Source organism: Martes martes (assembly GCF_963455335.1).
Source record: "Martes martes genome assembly, chromosome: 10".
In the NCBI taxonomy this organism is placed as follows: domain Eukaryota; kingdom Metazoa; phylum Chordata; class Mammalia; order Carnivora; family Mustelidae; genus Martes; species Martes martes.
This window is the reverse complement of record NC_137898.1, coordinates 58,178,303-58,197,482: the sequence shown is the minus strand read 5'-3', so window position 1 is coordinate 58,197,482 and position 19,180 is coordinate 58,178,303. Positions and strand designations below refer to the sequence as shown.

At 45.1% G+C, this 19,180-nt stretch overlaps 2 protein-coding genes across 3 annotated transcripts in view; one reads left to right on the top strand and one right to left on the bottom strand.

The window, feature by feature from the left end:
• Positions 1-235: 235 nt before the first annotated feature.
• On the bottom strand, positions 236-13,064 carry LRRC51 (leucine rich repeat containing 51). Of its 2 annotated transcripts, none has more exons than XM_080816030.1 (6): positions 12,810-13,064; positions 6,884-6,946; positions 6,117-6,254; positions 1,815-2,020; positions 729-877; positions 236-461 (listed from the first exon to the last, which is right to left on the bottom strand). In XM_080816030.1, exons 3-6 carry the CDS (start codon positions 6,196-6,198, stop codon positions 320-322), a joined length of 579 nt encoding a protein of 192 aa, XP_080672156.1. In that variant the 5' UTR covers positions 6,199-6,254; positions 6,884-6,946; positions 12,810-13,064; the 3' UTR covers positions 236-319. The 2 variants fall into 2 exon arrangements, with proteins under 2 accessions (XP_080672156.1, XP_080672157.1); XM_080816031.1 differs by having other exon boundaries at positions 12,925-13,056.
• Positions 13,065-13,199: 135 nt separating this feature from the next.
• Positions 13,200-19,180, top strand: part of NUMA1 (nuclear mitotic apparatus protein 1) — a 74,757-nt gene continuing 68,776 nt past the window's right edge. The window contains exon 1 of the mRNA XM_080815984.1: positions 13,200-13,243. The gene's annotated coding sequence lies outside the window, so the exon portion shown is untranslated. The remainder of the gene's footprint in view (positions 13,244-19,180) is intronic.

The following is a 19,180-nucleotide window of genomic DNA, read 5'->3' as shown; positions in this document are numbered from 1 at the left end:
GTGAAGCAGCTCTAACCTCAGGATATCTGAATTGAAGAGTTTTAAAAAAAAGGAGCTCAGAGAGATAAGGTAAGTTTCTCAAGACTATACAGTAAACCAGGTCAAAAGGTCTACGTCCCAGGCCAAAAGGCCTTTCCCTCCACTGCCTCCCTCCATTGGCGAAGTAAGACCAGAGCTACTGACCATTGCCTGAGGCAGAGGACATGGCACATTTGTACATGGCACAGGTGACTTCACATCTGCTCAACTGCTCAAATCGTTTATTGTTAAACCAAACTGACCATCTTCGGCCTTTAGGACTGCTGGGGCCCTAGGAACCTCAGAGTGCATTCTGCTTAATCCGGACCTTCTTGGGCTTGATGTTCATGCGTTTCCACACTTCAGCTGTGGCACGGTCTGCTTTGGTGACCCCGCTGAAGTCGAATGTGGTGATACGGGGCAGGGTACACAGCACATACTGCCTGTGGGGAAGACTTGGGCTGGGGGCCAGCCCCCCACCACAACTTCCTTCCCCCTCCACCAGTTGCTGCTCTCTCCCCTAACTGCAAGGAATGGAGGAACCAAAGGATAATTGGGGGGAAGACAGTCTCCCCTGATGGATAGTAAGACATGCTTAAAGGTCGCCACTCCCTTCTCTGCCCCAGCATGGCAGAACACTGGTGTTGGATTTCTTCTCTCCCTACCTCCTTGCCCTCAGGGGAGCTCAGCTTCAGGGTCAGGACACTCACCTATACCCCTTCTCTTCCTCTATGGGATTCCCGTGGAGTGTCAGGCTCCGGAGTCGTGGGAGGACAGCCAGCTTGTTCACCTCTCCCAGGTGCTGGATGCTGTTGCCATGGAGATAGAGTACACTGAGGTTGAAGAAAGTTGTCAGGACCTGTTGGGGAAGGAAACCCAAAGTCAGGATGGACAGGGCCCTGGATCGGTGCTCAGGACTAACTGGTGGGCAAAGAAGGAAGAGTCTGGGAAACAACTTGCTTTCCAGTCTGCCACCCCCTTGCAGCCATTCTGGATAACTCTGACCTACTTGTTGTTTAACTCTTGAATGGGTACAGGGGTATCATGTTGGCACAGAACTGTGGTCTGAGGGGCGGGAGGTATGGACCTGTGGCCTAGCACAGCCACTGACTTGCCAGGTGACTGGGCACTCACTCCTGCTCCCCCCCGAGCCTCAATTGCCCCTACACTGAAGACCTTTTTAGCTTTGGAGGTCTAAGATCTTTCAAAACAAGGGACAGGGATAGCATCTCGCTAGGTACAAAGAGAAGCTTTCAAAATTACAATCTACAACCCAGGGAATCGTTTCCAGCTCATGTTCTAGCTGCTTTTTCCCCCTGGTAGGGATCCTGGACAAGAAAAGGTCAATGTGTTTATTTCTTAAAGCTTGAGTCTGAGTTCATGGAAAGTAAGTGCTGTACTTGACCTACCTCTTCCACAGACAAACTGCACAAGGCACAGTGGGTGCCTGATAACAAAAGCTGTTGTGTTATTGCACCCTGCTATGTGCCATTTGGCTTTCATCATTCTCATTTAATCCTCACAAAACCTTTATGTTTGGTGGGAGCACATGCTCCTCATTTTTTCAGACAGGGAGGCTGAGATTTTGAAAGGTGGGGTATCTTGCCCAAAGTCCCACAGTAAGAGACAAACCTAGGATTTGAACCTACGTCTGTCTGAGCCCACAGCCATGTACTTGGACAGCAGCCTGCTGCTGCACTACTTCCTGAAAGACTTGTGGGAGATGGAGAGGCTGGGGGCTGGAACAAGGTGGCGTCAGGCCCACCCTGACTAGATGCTCAGTGCTGGGGACTCACAGGGTCGATGGAAGTCAGGTCATTGAAGGACAGGTCGATCCAGGCCAGGTTCTCTGGATGCTCCAGAAGCAGTGAAACCACATGGCCAAAGTCTCTCAGGTCGTTGAGGACATTGTTGTTCAGCCACAGGGACTGGGTCAGTGACTTCCCTGACTTTGAGTGCCTTAGTGGTCGTAGCCCTGTCCGTGGCTCCTCACTCATCAGGTCTGTGGGGACAGTGAAACATGGGTTATTGTCTCTGCTTTTCTGCCTTAGGGGTGGGAAGGAACAGAGCTGGGAGGATTTACAGCCTGTGCTAGAGCTGGGGGTGCTGGCAGGACCATAGCCTCATGCTTGAGTCTAGTATCACTCCCACAGGCCCCAGGAGTCCAAGTAAACTTGGACTAAGGGTCAAAGATTTGCCATCCCAAATTCTTGGTTTGCATCCCTCGGTCCTTTCATGTCTCTCCTATCATTGGGTCCTCTATATGTCACCCCTTTTGGGGGTGTGGGAGGCAAAATCATTCCCACTTTATGGAAACTAAGAACTATAATTGTCAGACTTGACCAAGATGATTATAGCACAAAATCTAGAATTATCCACTGATAGAGCCTAGAGCATTCACTTCAGTACAACACCCTCTGATGTCCCTCTCTCGCATTACTGCTAAGCAACTGTGTATGTGCCAGATACTGGATGTATAGTGGTAAACAAAGTGGGAGATGGTCTGTGCCAAGTTCTGGATGAGTAACAGGGTAGGGATGAGGCAGATTTTTGTGCCTTGGAGGAGCTCATATAGGCAGGATGAAAACAAATTGGCAATGTGATAGTGACAGAATCATAAAGAAGGACTCCTAGTCTGGGAACTCAGGGAAGTCGAAACCTAAGATGGAGTTCAGTGGATTAGGAGACCTTAACCAGGCAAAGGGTGGAAAGGGTGAGAGTGGCACCCCCAAGCAGAGGCACAGAGGTGGGAAAGGGCATGTATGCACGTACTGCGCAAGGTGGGGCATGGAGCAAAAAGCCAAGGAGCCTTGAACGCCAGGCAGAGTAGTTTGGACTTTATTCTGTAGGTGATGGGAAGCCATTGGAGGGTTAAAGCAAAGGGTGATCCAAATCTTTCATTGCAAAAAGATCATTCTGAAGCTTTAGCATGGAGATGGATTAAAGGGAGTGGGTGGGACTGGAAGACCAGTGTGGCTCTTTCGGTCATCTGGGCAAGAGATGAAAGAGAATCAGCATGACTTCATGGTTGATTGGATGTAAGGGTAAAAGAATAATCAAGGGTGGTGCCCAGTTTCTTGTTTAGGGGACTGATAAGGAATTAGAAAAAGACAAACTAAGGTTGAAAAGGTGAGGAGTTTAAAAAAAAAAAAAAAAAGGAAAAGGTGAGTTCAGGCTTGGCCTTGGTGTATATCTGAGGCTCCTGTAACAAAGAGGTGAAGAAGCCAAGAAGGCTGTTGGATACGAAGGTCTGAAGCTCCGGAGATGGACGAGAATCATTAGTATAGAAGGTGTACAAGATAGAGAAATAGAGGGGATTCTACATGGACAGTGAGGGTAGAGAGGAGGGACAAGGAGGAGGGGGTGTCTGTTAAATAATGATGAGTAATGAGGGAAGGACAGGGAGGGAGAACCACAAGAAGATAATTTTTACAGATGCTCGAGTTCATAGTTTATAGGAGTGAATTTCAAGGAGATAAGGACTGAAAAGTAATTTTGGCAACTCAGGCCCTTGGTGATCCTGGTGAAGGCTGTTACAGTGAAATCACAAGGGCCTGGGGCCAGAAGCTACATTGGACTAAGTTCAAGAGTAAACAGGTTAAGGAAATCTAAGCAGGTAGCGTAAACAACACCGTCAGAAAGTTTGGCCGAGGAGAGAGAATAGGAAAACAGGGATGTTTTAAACCATTTGTGTAGACACCCCCCCCCCCCGCCCCCAGCTTTTTGACAAATGAGGTCCAGAGAGAGGCTGGGTCCTGCCCAGACTCATAGTGGCAGAGTCAGAACCAGATACTGGCTATGGCTGAGGGACTATATATTTCCTCTTGCCCCTAAGCCTCTCATTACTTGTCTAAAGCTGCATCCGGGGAGGAAAGTATTGGATTTTCTGAAGCTGGCCGGCTGTCTTTCACTCTCCTGAGCTCTTACTGGACACACTTCCTTCTACCTCCACCCAGTAGTAACTTCCTCCCCTCCTCAGCTGCAGGTCAGCCAGCATCCACCAGATGGCTCTCTGCCTTAGTGCTGGAGTTAGCAGGAGCCACAGTCGCGGCCTGAGGTTGGGGGGAGGTGGCAGAAGGGCACTGGAGCACAGTACTCCGGCTCATGAATGAACTCCTAATCCTGCCCCCGGCCCCAACATATCCTGAGAACTCCCAATGAAACGACACAGCTGAATAAAAGGGTTAAAATAAACCCACATATAGATTAGCATCCAGCCTGATGAGGCAATAGCTTGAGGAATGCCACTCAGCATGGGCAGCTCTCCAGCTCAGAAGTAGCCACTGGTGGGACTGTGTTGCTGAAAACTTAAGGCTCCCATCTGGGTTGCCGGTATCAAGAGTGGAATGGGGTATCCCACTGCTACAGGTTTCTGTTCCCTTCAGATTCCACCAGGGTACTGCATTGCTTGAGGATCTGTTGAAGCTGCCTTGTTCAGAGTAGGCCAAGGCAGGTCTGGAAAACGGAGCACAGATATCAGTGTCCAAAGAACTGGGGAGTGCCTAGCCCCAGGCACACCGGGAAAGCATGATTCTGTCTTCTATTTCTGAAGGGTTGCCACACGACTTTTCCATGTTTCCCTAGAGGGTGGGAGTTAGTTTGATAACTTCCTCACATCATCCCTCACCCCATAATGGAAGGGGTTGGTAAGTATCTCATGGCAGACTCCCTTAATACTGTAGGTTCATGAGAAGTCAGAGGTCTATGGGTTGGATGTGGTCTAAAGTCCCCAGCATTTCAGAATCTATAATCCATCTACTGATTACTTTAGCAAGTAGTCTGTCAAGTAGTCCCAGATTCTTTCCACAAGCTCCGGGGAACCTGAGGGGACTGGCCTTTTGGGGGCTGGATATGCTTCTCCTGTTCCCCTCCTTACAAGACACAGCAAGGAGCACGGTGCCTGGCAGGTATGTATACATGTGTGCTTACTAAATAGTAGATGCTCAGTAAATATTTAACCATTGAACAAGGGAGCCGGCATCTGTATGGCCCATGGTTTGTGCTGTGGAGTTACCCGTGGTTGTAGTGGATGTTTTCTCCCCTCATTTTGAAGGTTCCACAGAGTGCAAAGCTCTATTTCCCCACTCAGAGCTGGGAATTACCAGGGTAGGCAGGAGCCATACTTCGTCACCTGCCACTTCAGCTATCTCATACAGGACCATCACAGCTAAAACCCTTGTGAATCACAGACTACGTCAGAAGTGATGCTCTGCACAATAAATAAAGATCACAGTGGGTCGGTGTGTCTCTCTCCTTAGAGAATATGAGTTACCACTGTGGCTGGTGCAAACCTGGTAGTATCCCAAACTCAAGCCAGGGCTCGTACCTTCTGGATAACTATTTGCCTTCTTCCTGAGCTTAAAAGTAGCCACCAGTTGCCTGTGAGAGAAAACCGAAGCCAGATCTGGGTCTAGGATATGTGGGTACCAGCATGGGTTCTGTGAGAGCAGATGTACAGTGCATTTCTGAGAAGCCAGATAGCAAAAGCCAGGGACAGAACTTCCGTGGGAAGAAGCATCTTCCTCTGAGAATAGGATACTGCTAAGAGCCTCCCTGAGCCACCTATTTCCAAAGAAACTGAATAATAAAATGGGAATGAGCATGGGCAGTGCTGGAAGCTGCAATAATTGTGGGTGATGGAATAAGCTTGGGTAGGCCTGGGATAAGCATAAGGGGTTTACTAATAAATATTTAAACTGGAAACATGCCAGTTGTTAATAATGAGACCCTGCACGTTTTACCAGTGATCAGAATAGGCTTGTGTCCTCAGAGGAGATAGGATTCTGCCTGTGTTTTCATTCATTTCTTCCTCTCTTCAGGTAAAGACAGGAGAATAAAACCATTGGCTGATAAACTGGTTTTCCCACTATTCTTCCACCCGACTTTACTGCTGTAGCCTGGATTCTTTTGAAGGTGATCAGTTATTCCTTCCACTCCTGCCACCTCCTTACCCCCTACTCCTCTCAAAAACGTCAAAAAAATCTGCAAGCACACAGGAAGACTCTGTTTAGGCTCTTAGGTAAAAGACTGGTCTCTCCCTAGGGACCATACCCAGCCTGTTGCCATGGTGAGTGGAGTGCTGTGCTCTGTGGGCTGACCTTGGATCACGTGGATGCTTCGGAAGGAGTAGTCAAGAGGGGGCTCTTGCACCGAAGTGTTCATATAGTCCTGTCTGCTCATAGCTCAGGCCATCATCTGTCAGGTGTAAGCACTGGCCCTGGAAGTCCGGGTTCAGCCTGGGGAGTGATAAGAAGGACTGGTATTCCAGGTACAAAGGGCTTAGGCTTCCAGGTATCCCCAGAGCCCTGCACCCTTGCTTTCTGCCCTCCACCACCCAAGGCTTGCCTGGCTGCATTTCTATTCTAAGGTAGTAATCACCATTCCTTGCATTTGTAGGGCACTTCCTACTTCTCAGAACACCTTTACATACCTTAGAGCTTATTGATAGTTGTAACACCCATTTCTGCTTTCCACATGAAGAACTGAGACCCCAGGGTGAAAGCACTTGCCCAGAGTTAAGCCAGTGAGTCAGTGTGGACTGCAATCATACACTCCTGAATCCTACTCTGAGGCTCTTTGTGCTACTCCACAGTAGTTACCATGGAGGCTGTCTTGGTACCTGCACTCCAGTGACATCAACTGGGCTATTCTATTGCTTAACAAACCCCTGAAGGCCTGCATTGGACCTGGTGTCTGACAGCCCTTTGCCAGTCTGACCCAGCTGGGGATTTGCTACCTTCTCTGCTTAGCTTGTCTGTCAACCCCACTTCTCCATCCAAAGACCCTACTTTTGGCCACATGCCAAATGTACTCTCACGTATATAAGCACATACACATCAAACCAGAGTCTACCTCACTCACTCACCTGTTACCAATGCCTGAAACTCCACCATTAGGGATTCATTCCTTTGGGTTCAGGGATTGTTTTCTGTTAAAATGGAAATACCCCCGAGAGGGGTGAACACAATGTTATCAATTGTCTTATCAGATCCTTTCCAATTGGTTAGCTCAAGTAAAGCTGAGAAATTTTCAAGAGGCTGGGGAAGTGAGGATACTACTCACCTAGGAAGAAGAAAGCTCAAAACACACTTTACCAAGGGGTTTTGTATGTGACAGGTACAAACAAAAGACAGACTGACAAGGATATGTCCCAGTCAACCTCCCCTTCCTCACTTCATCCACTGCTGTCGTCACCTTTGCTCACTACTTCACCTGGTTTCCAAAAGGATTTGAGGTAGTTCGTAACAACACACTCATAAAACAGGATGACTTCTTAGAGAATGGAGCTGTCCAGCTGAATATAATGAACACTGCAAGTGCAAGCCACATATATAATTTTTTCACATATGTAATTTAAAAATTTTCTAATAGCTATAAAAAGAAAAGTCAAAAGAAACAGGTAAAGCTTAATATATTTTATTTAACCCAATATATCCAAAATAATACTCAACATATAATTGCTATTAACAATGGAGATATTTTACAGAAGCTACCTGGAGATGCACAACAGCTGCAGGTTGACTAGTGGCTACCAGACTGACAGGGCAGATGTAGGAAATGGAAACCATGGAAGAGAAAGATCGGAAGGTAGATTAAAGGAAGACAAAGACATGTACCACAGAATTAGGAACTGGCCTATGTTATCTTTGAAATTCCTGGCAGCCAAAGTAAAAAAGGAAACCTTAGGATATGCAGTTCTTACCATTTGATTCAAAGAAACAAATAGATTGTATGCAGAAAATGAGATCCACACATTTTCCTAAAATGATTTCTCTTAAAAACCATGGACTTGATAGTGTATAATTCCACTTAAGCTTAATACAGTTTGACTAATTTTTGGTGATTTAACATGTACAGGAATGAAAGTGAATGTCTTCCTCTCAAAAAGCAGCAGTCTCAACTGTGCTTTTGGAAGTTCGACCTTGAGTCACTTCACAGTTGAATTCTCTGTCAAATCAGGACTGGCCTGGTGGGTACAGACTTAATTAGGGAGACTTGCATCTTTTAGGTATCAAATATACAGACAGACAACAAAGAACACAGGCTTTTCTGGAAATAGAGGAACCTGGCTTGTGTTCTCCCCTAGACAGAGAAGCCCATTCCACTAGAGCACCTACAACAGTTTTGATGCCTTTAAGCAAGATTAGATACTTTTTTCAAAGCCCTGGGTTGGGACCCCAGAGTTCTGCACTACTGGTCATGGATTTTAGCTTAAAATATTTAAGGGCAGAATTTTACCATTAGTTTCCTTGACTATCAGAGAACCTAACTCAGTGCAGTTCCTAAGAACTTCTGACTTTGTGTCATACCAACTCCTGATGTATTTTTCTGGATGAGTTAGTATTAAAAATGGAGCTGTCAGTAGTTTAGATAAATTTGCCAGTTGGAAACGTTTGTTATTATTCTCCATTTCAATAGTAGCCCAGGCTGTGAGCTAGCACTGTGTCTTATTCATCATCTAACACAGAACCTGGCTTACAACAGGCACTCAAGAAATGCTTGTGGGAGGAATGAATGAGAAACTGCCAAATACAAGGCTTTCTGTTTTGCTAGTGTTGATGGTAAGCTGCTCTTTCTAACAATTGGCTCCCAGGTTCAGCTTTTTCAGTCTACACCTCATTCACAGTAAGAAACCCAATTCAATTCTGCAAACATTTATGGAGTGCCCGCTGCCCTATGCCTGACCAGAAGGAATGAAGCCAAGATAACAAATAAGAGAACCCTGTCTGTCATGAGCACAGAAAAGCCTGCTAGGTTTCCATTGATTGTGGCAAACCAGCCTGCATCCAGTTCTAAGAAACAGCTGCCTACTTAGTGAATATTCTCATGTTTTAATACTCAGGCCTAGTGTACCCTCTTTGATGAAGTCTGTCTTTCCAGATAAAATTGATCGAGTTCTGTGGTAGATTGATTCCCTTGATTATTCCTATTCCTGGTCTCCCTGGTATCTATTTTTTTGCCCTATAACTCTGTAGTTCTATCCACTCTAATGCTAGGCTCAGCCATGTGACTTGCTTTGGCCATTGGATGTTAGTAAACATGAAGCAAACAGAAAGCTTAAAGAGAGGGCTTGCCCTCTTGCTCTTTGCCTGTGCCAAGAGAAAATGGCTACCCTGCTGGAGGGATGTGACAAACATATGCAGGTCAGTTATGTGCAGAGAGTTAGTGTTCCCAGTTGAGGCCATTGTAGACTAGCCAATAGCCAGCCTACACCAATTCAGAGTTCAGGATAGTCACAGGTGCCTGCAGACACATGAATGAGCCCAGCCAAGACCAGAAGAAACATATGGCTGACTTAGAGACTTGGAAGCAGTAATACTTATCATAAGTCACTATGGTTTTTGGATGGTTTGTTATACAGCAATAGCTAACTGATACATACCCCTACTGTACTTTGAATAAAGTTTTATCAAAGACCGTTTCCTTATCTGTAAAATGGAGACAAACCTATCTTGAGAGCTATTGTATGTCCTGCAGCAGGTGCTAGTACTAATACACTGAAGCAGTTGTATTATCTGTACTCATTTCTTTTTTCCCTTCTTAAAAAAGATTTATTTATTTGAGAGAGTGTGTGCACATGTGAGTGGGGGGAGGGGCAGAGGGAGAGAATATCAAGCAGACTCCCCACTAAGTGGGGAACCTGACGTAGGGTTCAATCCCATGACCCCGAGATCAAGACATGAACTGAAATCAAGAGTCAGACACATAACCAACTGAGCTACTTAGGCAACCAACCTCCGAACCGGATACTTAACCAACTGAGCCACTTAAGCAACCAACCCCCCTTCCTAAAGTAGGCTCTATGCCCTGTGTGGCTTGAACTCATGACCCTGAGATCGAAAGTCATACACTCTAATGACTGAGCCAGCCAGGTGCCCCTGTACTCATTTCTTTATAAACTACTTCCTGTTCCTTCCCTGTAAGCTCAAGGCCAGGGACAGAAGTCAGAAATCTTTCTCTCTTCCTACCATTACTCTGTACTGAGCCTGGCAAAGAGTGGGTCTTCACTAAAGTCTTGAACAAATGGATAATAGATAAATGAAAGAAATGAATTAGTGTCTTCAGGTGTCACATGGTATACCTGGCTGCTGGGTAGAACTGACAAAATCTTGAGGTTGCTTTGCTCACTTCAAAGCCTTGTTTGTATGCTTGTTTGTTTTTTAAAGATCTTATTTATTTATTTGACAAAGAGAAAGCACAAGGAGGCAGAGCAGCAGGCTCTCCGCCGAGCAGGGAGCCCGATGTGGGGCTCAATCCCAGGACCCTGGGATCATGACCTGAGTCGAACGCAAATGCTTAACTGACTGAGCCACCCAGGCGCCCCAGTGGTTGCATTTCTTTCTTTCTTTCTTTCTTTTTTTAAAGATTTTATTCATTTATTTGACAGACAGAGATCACAAGTAGGCAGAGAGGCAGGCAGAGAGAGAGGAGGAAGCAGGCTCCCCGATGGAGGGCTGCAGAGAGGAGGAAGCAGAGAGCCCGATGCAGGGCTTGATCCCAGGACCCTGGGATCATGACCTGAGCTGAAGGCAGAGGCTTTAACCCATTGAGCCACCCAGGCGCCCCGAATTTCTGGAGTCAGTCTTTCCCAGCTGCTGTTCTGCCTCATGCCCAGTCAGATCCTAGTGCCTTCCTCATCTGTCCAGACTGACTTGACGAATGACAAGTTTAGAGGCTTACTTGTCTTGTTTTGGAATTTTTCCTTCCCAAATTGGAAATACCTTCTACTGGTTTTATTTTATTTTAAAAGTTAATATGATAGCTAAATAAAATCAAACAACATAGAGAAGTACACCAAGTAGAAACTAAAAGTCTGAGTCTCCATCTGACCAAAAACATGATTAATATTTGGAATTATAACCTCTTAGAAGGGAGATATACAAAATTGTGTATATTTTTAAATAAACATATACTATTTTTTTTTTTTAGATTTTATTTATTTATTTGACAGAGATCACAAGTAGGCAGAGAGACAGGCAGAGAGAGAGGAGGAAGCAGGCTCCCCACTGAGCAGAGAGCCCGATGCGGGACTCGATCCCAGGACCCTGAGATCATGACCTGAGCCGAAGGCAGCGGCTTAACCACTGAGCCACCCAGGCACCCTAAACATATACTATTTGTAAATGTATTTTTTAAAATTCTACTTTATAACTGGAATAATGGACATAACATTGTGTAAATTTAGATGTACAACATATTGATATGATACATTTATACTGAATATGGTTGCCATTGTAGTGTTAGCTAACAATGTATTTTTTCTTTTTAAATTGTAGACTCGTGCTCTCTTCGGCAGCACATATACTAAATTGTAGACTCATCCTTTTCTGAAAACATTTTTGAAGATTTATTTATTTATCTGAGAGAGAGAGAGAGCATGAGCATGCCGTCATGAGTGGAGGGTGGGGTGGAGGCAGAGGGAGAGGGAGAAGCAGATTCTCTGCTGAGCAGGGAGCCAGATGCAGGGCTTGATCCCATGACGCTGAGATCATGACCTGAGTCGAAGGCAGATGCTTCACTGACTGAGCACCCATGTGCCATGTGCCCCTAGACTCACCCTTTTTAATAACTGCAGAGTATTGAATAGAATTTGTGTGTATCCCACTTTATTTAGTTAAGTTTAACCAGTCCCAGTTGATGAAAAATTGTTTTCAGTTTTTGAACTTACTAACAATTGTAATTTGATTTGTTGTTAGCCTGTTTCTTCCCTCTCTTCCCTCTCTACTTACTCTCAGGTAAGTAGCAGTATGATGGCACAGGAAGTTTTGAGGAATAATCAGATAAGATCTGATAGGAGACTGAATAGCCTGGCCTAGAGAGGGTTTCTCTTTATGGGCTATAGGTGGAAGAAAAATCAAAGTGTCATGAAAAGTCGGCCACATAATCTAGTGTATTCTGGGAGGTTTTATTCCCAGATGCCACAGGGAAGTCCAAGATTCAACCTAGCTGCTGTCCTGGGGCAGTTTACTCCTTGGAACAAGTCCTTAAGCTAGACAGGCTGTAAACTCAAGTTAGTGACTTGGCTGGAAACTGGCAAACTGGGGTACGGTCCTAAGCTGTCACAGATTTGGTGTGTGGCCTTGGGCAAGTCTCTGTTCCTCTTTGGGTTTCAGTTTCCCAATTTGTAAAATGGGGATAAATATCCTTGACTCAAAACTCAAAAGAGAGACTGAATGTGAATGTGCTGGGTAAGTTGCCTAATACAATCTGTCATGAAGACTGTAAAAGGAATCAGACTCTAACCATAGATCTAGGAGAAGCAGACCATAGGGGAGGTGTAGGGAGAAGAAGTAATTTAGGGACAGGACCCCTAACGCGTGTGTGTGGGCAGATGCTGCTGACCCTGAGAAGGGGGCTTACCCTGGGATTTTCCTGACTGTAAGGAAAGAGACAAGTCAAGCCTCATACATCTCCAGTATTAGGACGTGCGATTTACTCTAATTCTACTTCCATGTCTTGAAGAGGTCTCAGTTCATCATCGCAGGAAAAACCAACCCATTTTCTGAGGGTATTTCTGATCTTCCACTGTCAGGGATTTGAGGCATCCGTATTAGGGGGTCCCAGGTTTGTGACAGATGTTCTTAAGCGCCCCCAAATCCGTGTGGGTATGTATCTCGTTCCTCTTCCCTCCCCCGGTCCATTCCGTATGGATGCCGTGTCTTGTTCATTGTGAAAGGGGGTAAGGGGTTTGTGCGGGGGGTTTCTCAGGTCCCCGAAAAGGAAATTCCTTAATCTCTCCAGAGAGCGAATGGTTCCCTAGAACGACTTTCCTGTTTTCCCGCCCGACTCACCCGCAGTTGCTTTCCCTCCAGCCTCGGCGTCCCACTACCTCAGCGCCAACTCCATGGTAACTACCCTCACCACCGCATCCCGGCCACACTCCGTAAGTGCTGCGGCGCTGCCTACCGGGAGCTGTAGTTCGCTAGTGGCGGGGCTCCAAAGCCGCGGGATGTGCTGGGATTTGTAGTTTTCTTTTCTCTCAAGTCCCGGCCCGGGTCCGGAAATAGTGACACCCGTTCTCTCTTCCCAGTGGTCCTCACACTTCCTTTTCCCGGGTCCTGAAGCGTGCCCTTGCGTGAGACTCCAGACGACCGGGGCCAATCAGAGGGTGGCGCGAGGGGGCGGGGCCATAGTTTAAACTAATTGTGCGCTCACAGCGCTGGCGCAAGCCCGCAACAAACCCGATCCCGTGGAAGCGTGAGGCGGAGCGGGAGCGCGCGGCCAGGTAACCGGCGCGGGCCTGCGGCTGGCGTTCAGTCTGGGCGCCCGCAGGGATGCCGGGGCCTAAAGGGGGTGCTGGAGAGGCGGGTGCGAGTGGAAGGCCTCCTTCATAACCTACTCTGACTGGGGAGAATCTATCGGGGGTAAGGTTTGTGAGGGGGGGGGGCATGTCCGGGGTGGGGGAGGTGCCGGCGTGCCTAGGGGGAGGGTCTGTTTGGGGGCGTGTCTGTGGAATCCCGTCTACTACCCGGGCGCGGGGAGGGAAGGGGGCGGCTAGTGCGTGTTCCTGAAATGCTTGTGACCCAGAGGTCCCAGGGAAGTCTCCGCCTTATTATTGTTAACAATAGCAGTAGTAATACTAGTAGTAAACGTAGCACCCGCTACGTTTCAGGCATTGTACCACACCCTTGACGTGGATCATTTTTTAAACATTCCTAATTGTCCTATTATCCTTTATTACAGATGGGGAAGCGGAGGTATTTTATGATGTTTACTTGGTCAGAATTACATAGCTAGTGCATGGTTGGGTTAAGTAAGGAGTGGGGGGTAAGGGATGCGCGTTGTCTTGGACGGGTACCTGATATATTTTGAGCCTCACTTTGCATACGTTAACAATGAACTTACCTGCCTTACCTACTTTTTGGGGTGGTTCTGAGGGTCAAATCAGTTAAGTTGTTTCATGGAAGCATCTTGGAGTGTACAAATACATGACTGTAAGTTACTATATGAAGGTTGTGGGTGGGAAAGAGCGTAACTGGCTTCATGCTGCCTCGTCTGGGTGTCCTCTCTTGCTTAGGCCCCAGGGGAGTGCTGCTCATCTGGTATGGGAAGAGTGTCTGCATGTTTGTCTTTCTAGATAGACGGTGTCTTTTGTCCCCTATCCTGATGCCTAGGCAGGTATGAGTGAAACATGTCCTGGCTCTTAATGTATGCTTTGAAATGAATGAGCTTTCATGGACTGAAAAAGAATAGGAGCCCATCTCCATTTAATGGCTTTTGAACCTCTGTATTCTATCTTTTTGCCTGGAATGGAACTGCCTTCTAAAACTGATAGTTACTCGCTTTAATCCGTGTTTCCCTCTCTAGTGTCTGTTTCCTGGTCCCATATTTCCAAAGTTCTTGAAACTGTTACTCTGTGATGGGCAGAAACCTTGATGATAATGGGATTAGGGCTACCTTGTGAAGATCTTTACTGCTGTGAATATATGGGAACCCAGAGGGAACATTCAGACCAAGTAAGGTAGCATTCCATCAGCAGAGATGAGTATATGTGTTCCTTCCCTCTCTCTTCCTGAATGATTCTCCTTGTAGAGGAAGAAGCACATAATTCTATGTAAAAGCTTCCAAAGTACTCTTTTCTTGGCCCAAGTTCAAGCAAATAATGACTAATTTTAATGACTGATTCTTAATTTAATGCCAGAGCTATGCTCCCCCAAAGCTGGGAGATCTTACCTGAAAGCTCATATAAAAACATTTCTATTTAGGGGGCGCCTGGGTGGCTCAGTGGGTTAAAGCCTCTGCCTTCTGCTCAGGTCATGATCCCAGGGTCCTGGGATCGAGCCCCACATCGGGCTCTTTACTCAGCGGGGAGCCTGCTTCCTCCTCTCTCTGCCTGCCTCTCTGCCTACTTGTGATCTGTCTGTCAAATAAATAAATAAAATTAAAAAAAAACATTTCTATATAGAATATTCTCTTTTATTTATGGAATATGAGAGTGAGAAGAATGCCTTGAACTAGTAGTTGAGTTCTAGGACTGTTAGGATGGTGAAAAGCCCTGCCGCAGGTGGCTAAACAGGGCTGATTGGAGAATATTTTGACAGCTGTGTCTAATTGATAACACCCGATGGTCAGTAAGTATGTTGGGGGTCATTTATTTCAGCCTCTTACCCACTGTTATACTGAACATATCAAAAGGTGTTGTCTGAACTCAAAATAAGCGCTTCCAAAGATGGGACCACTCCCAAAGGCAGTCCATTTCAATATTGAACAATTCTAAGTAATAATAATTGTTATTGTATTCTAACAGTATGTTTTGTGCTGTCAGTGATTATTTTCATTTTATCCTTCTATGCTTACTGTTTGTTTTTTCACCATTCTTTCTTGCATTTTATTCCTTTTGTGTTAAATAGATGAATATATCCTTCAGATGTTTTCTTCAGTGAGGGGTCAGTTAGTGTTAAACACTGTGTGGAAACATCTTTTTTTTCCTCTTCAGTCTTGATAGTTTAGCTGGGTACTAATCTTCCAATTATTTTCTCTCAGCACTTTGAATATGTTATTTTACTGAAATTCTGGCTTTTTGTTGTTACTTTTGAGAACTGTGCTCACAATTTAACTATCATTTTGTTGCAGGTAACCTGAATTTTTCTCTGGTAGTTTTTAAAGTTGGTTTTTTTGTTTGTTTGTTTTGTTTTGTTTTTAATTTGACAGAGAGAGTCACAGTGAGAGACGGAACACAAGCAGGGGGAGTGGGAGAGGGAGAAGCAGGCTTCCCTCTGAGCAGGGAGCCTGATGCAGGGCTCCATCCCAGGACCCTGGGATCATGACCTGAGCCAAAGGCAGACGCTTAATGACTGAACCACCCAGGCACCCCTTCTCTGGTAGTTTTAAAGATCCTATTGTTTGTGTTCTGCAGTTTCATTACATGCTGTGGATTTAATTGTATTCTACTGGGAACTTATAGTGGTTCCTCAATCTGAGATTTCATACCTTGCATAAATTTTGTAAAAAGTTCGTAGTCATTACCTTTTTAAATAGTGCCTCTCTCAGATCCCATATTTAACTTATGTTGGACTTTTTTATTCTGTCCTCCACATCTCTTCTTATCTTTCATGATTTCCATCTCTTTCTGTGTTACCTCTGGTAATTTCTTTAAATCTATCTCCTAGCCTACTAATTTACTCTTCAGCTAGAACTAATTTACTTTGTGTATGTGTGTGTGTGTTTAAGGGCTGGAGGGGCAGAGGGAGAAGGGGAGAGAGAATCTTAAGTAGGCTCCACGCCCAGTGCAGAGCTTGATGAGAGCTCAATCTCATGACCCTGAGATCAAGACCTGAGCTGAGAGCCAGTCAGTTGCTCAGCTGACTGAGCCACCCAGGTGCCCTGAGTTATCTTCATTAGCTAACTTTTTCATTTTTAGAAGTACTATCTAGTTCACTTTTAAATATGCTTCTTTGTTTTCCATGGTATCTTGTTTTTGTCTCATGTTTTCAAGTCATATAATAATTTTATTTATTTATTTAAATATTTTATTTATTTATTTGACAGAGATCACAAGTAGGCAGAGAGGCAGGCAGAGAGAGAGAGGAGGAAGCAGGCTCCCCGAGGAGCAGAGAGCCCGATTCGGGGCTCCATCCCAGGACCCTGGGATCATGACCTGAGCCGAAGGCAGAGGCTTTAACCCACTGAGCCACCCAGGCGCCCCTCAACTCATATAATAATTTTAAATAAACTTATAGTCTCCATCATGTTTTTCTGAAGTTTTTAGGGATTTGTTTTAACTGACTCTTGCCCATGTTGCATAGTTTCCACAGTTATGTGGTAGTTTTGGATTGTAAGGTCACATTCAAAGGGGCGTTGTCTGTGGTAGTCCTATGTAGCTTGGGTCGAGGTCAGTTCTACCAAGAGCAGTTTATTTTCTTTGTTTGTTTGTTTCTTTTTTTTCCAATTTTCTTTTAAGTCAACTTTGCTTAGGCATAATTTATGTACAGTAAACTATGTTTAAAGCAAAAAGTGTTTTGACAGATGTATATACCTATAAAAAGCTGCCACAATCAAAATATAGAGCCGTTCTATCACTCCCCAGAGTTTCTGCATGTTTCTTTACAGTCCATGTTTCCCTTCACCTTGGCTCAGGAACTTTTTTTTTTTTTTTTTTTTTTTTTTTGAGATTTTATTTGAGAGAGAGAAGGAGTAGGGGGAGGGGCAGAAGGAGATGAAGAAGCAGACTCCACGCTGAGCAGGGAACCTGACATAGGGCTCCATCCTGAGACTCTGGGATCATGACCTGAGCCAAAGGCAGGTGCTTAACGACTGAGCCACCCAGGCGCCCCTCTCAGGAACTATTGTTAATTTGCATTTCCTAGAATTTCATGTAGTTGAATCATATAGTGCATATTCTTGGGCCTAGTTTCTTTCACATAGCATAATACATATGAGATTTATCCACTTAGTTGCATATATCAGTAATTTGTGGCTTTCTGTTGCTACATGGTATTCTGTTGTATGGTTATATCATGTAATTTTATTATTCTCTGTTGTTGGACTTTTGGTTTGTTTCCAGTTTTTAGCTATTGTGATTAAATTGCTATGAGCAATCATGTACAAATCTTTGAGCATTTGTATACTTTTTCTTTTCAGAGTGGAATGACTGGGTTGTATGGCAGTTGTATTTAACTTTTTAAGAAATTGCCAGTTTTCCAAGGTGATGGTACCATTTTAGTAGTATGTGAGAGCTCCATTTGCTTCATATTCCCTTTTTTTTTAAAAGATTGTATTTATTTATATATTTATTGAGAGAGAGCGTGTGTGTGCCCGTGATCATGCTTGAGCAGGGAGGGGGCAAAGGGAGAGGGGAAGAAAAATCTCAAGCTGATTCAGCAAGTGCAGGGCTGGATATCACCACCCTGAGATCATGACCTGAGACAGATGCTAAACTGAGTGAGCCACTCAGGAGCCCCCAGCTTCATATTCTTACCCATACTTGGTATTGTTGGCCTTTTAATATTTGCTGTTCTCATGGAGGTGTAGTAGTATCTCATTGTGGTTTTAATTTGCATTTTCCTGTTAACTGTTGATGGTGAACATTTTTTCCCATATTTATTGGCCATTCATTATATCTCCTGGAGAACTTTGTTATTGCTTCTATTGGACACTCAAGGCTATTCCCAGCCTGTGACCAATGTATGCAATACAGATTTCCAGGCCACAAGCTTAGGCCACTAAACAACTATGGTTTTGAATTCCTAGGAGGGTTTTTTGTCCTACTTCACTAGGTGAGCAAGATAAGCTTCCCTATTTCCCTGTGGACAGATTTTTTTTTTTCGTGGTCTTTTTATTGACTGCCTCAGCCTTAATACAAGGATATTAGTTGTTCTTAGTAGGCTCAAAATCTGTCTCTTGGACAATGAGGAGGTTATAAATTCTTTACATGGCTAGCACAGCTATGCTGTCAGGTCACACTGTTCTTGGAATTTCCCTTACTTTCTCGTGAGGTCAGTTTATCTGTTTATCAGTTAGGATCCCAGCAGGAAAGTAGAAACCACACATAGCTATTTTAAGAGTGAACTCAGTAAATGGAATTAGTTTAAACCTTTGTGGGAGGGCTGAACAAGCAAAAGGGAATCTTAAAGTGAGTTTGATGTAGTAACTGCATTAAACAGCTACCTCATCTAAGACTGAGAAACAAAGGGAGGAACAGTTGGAGTTATCAGAGCACAGAAGTCTGAAGGGATCTGGAGGACAACGCCCTAATTCTCTGCGGAGAGGGTGTTGCCTGGTGCTGCTGGTTTCTCAGGTGCTCCCGGGAAGGGCCTGGAGGAGCCAGGTTTGCTTGAGTTCTGCCCAGCAGGTGCTGTTGCCTCTGAGGGGTGCCATGAGGCTGGTTCTGGGAGTTCAAAAAGAAGTAGGAAGGAACCAACTGCTGTTGTCAAGAAACAGCACGCCGCCGTAGGAAGGAGGAAGTTCCTGCTTTCCATTTTCCCTTTAGCACCTCCTATTGACAGAGCCTGACTGTGAGCCAGCTGGCAGAGGTGAAATGGGGTTGGCAGAGTCCAAGCCCCAGTGTCACAAAGCAGAGTATAACAGGGTAGGTGGAGCGGAGAGATGATAACTTAACTGGCATAATCTAAAAGGACGTTTATTGTATTTCCCCAACCATTTCCAGGTGTATTTAGTAGGAAGATTTTCCGGTTATCTGATTTATCATATCAACAGTCACAGC

Bases quoted from the DNA above. Each gene is read 5' to 3' on its own strand.
- LRRC51 (XM_080816030.1), bottom strand. From the start codon at position 6,198: ATGAGCAGACAGGACTATATGAACACTTCGGTGCAAGAGCCCCCTCTT. The intron at 2,021-6,116 runs GTCAGCCCACAG...CTGTCCCCACAG, and splicing joins AAGCATCCACGTGATCCAAG to ACCTGATGAGTGAGGAGCCA. The intron at 462-728 runs GTGAGTGTCCTG...TCTTCCCCACAG, and splicing joins GAGGAAGAGAAGGGGTATAG to GCAGTATGTGCTGTGTACCC.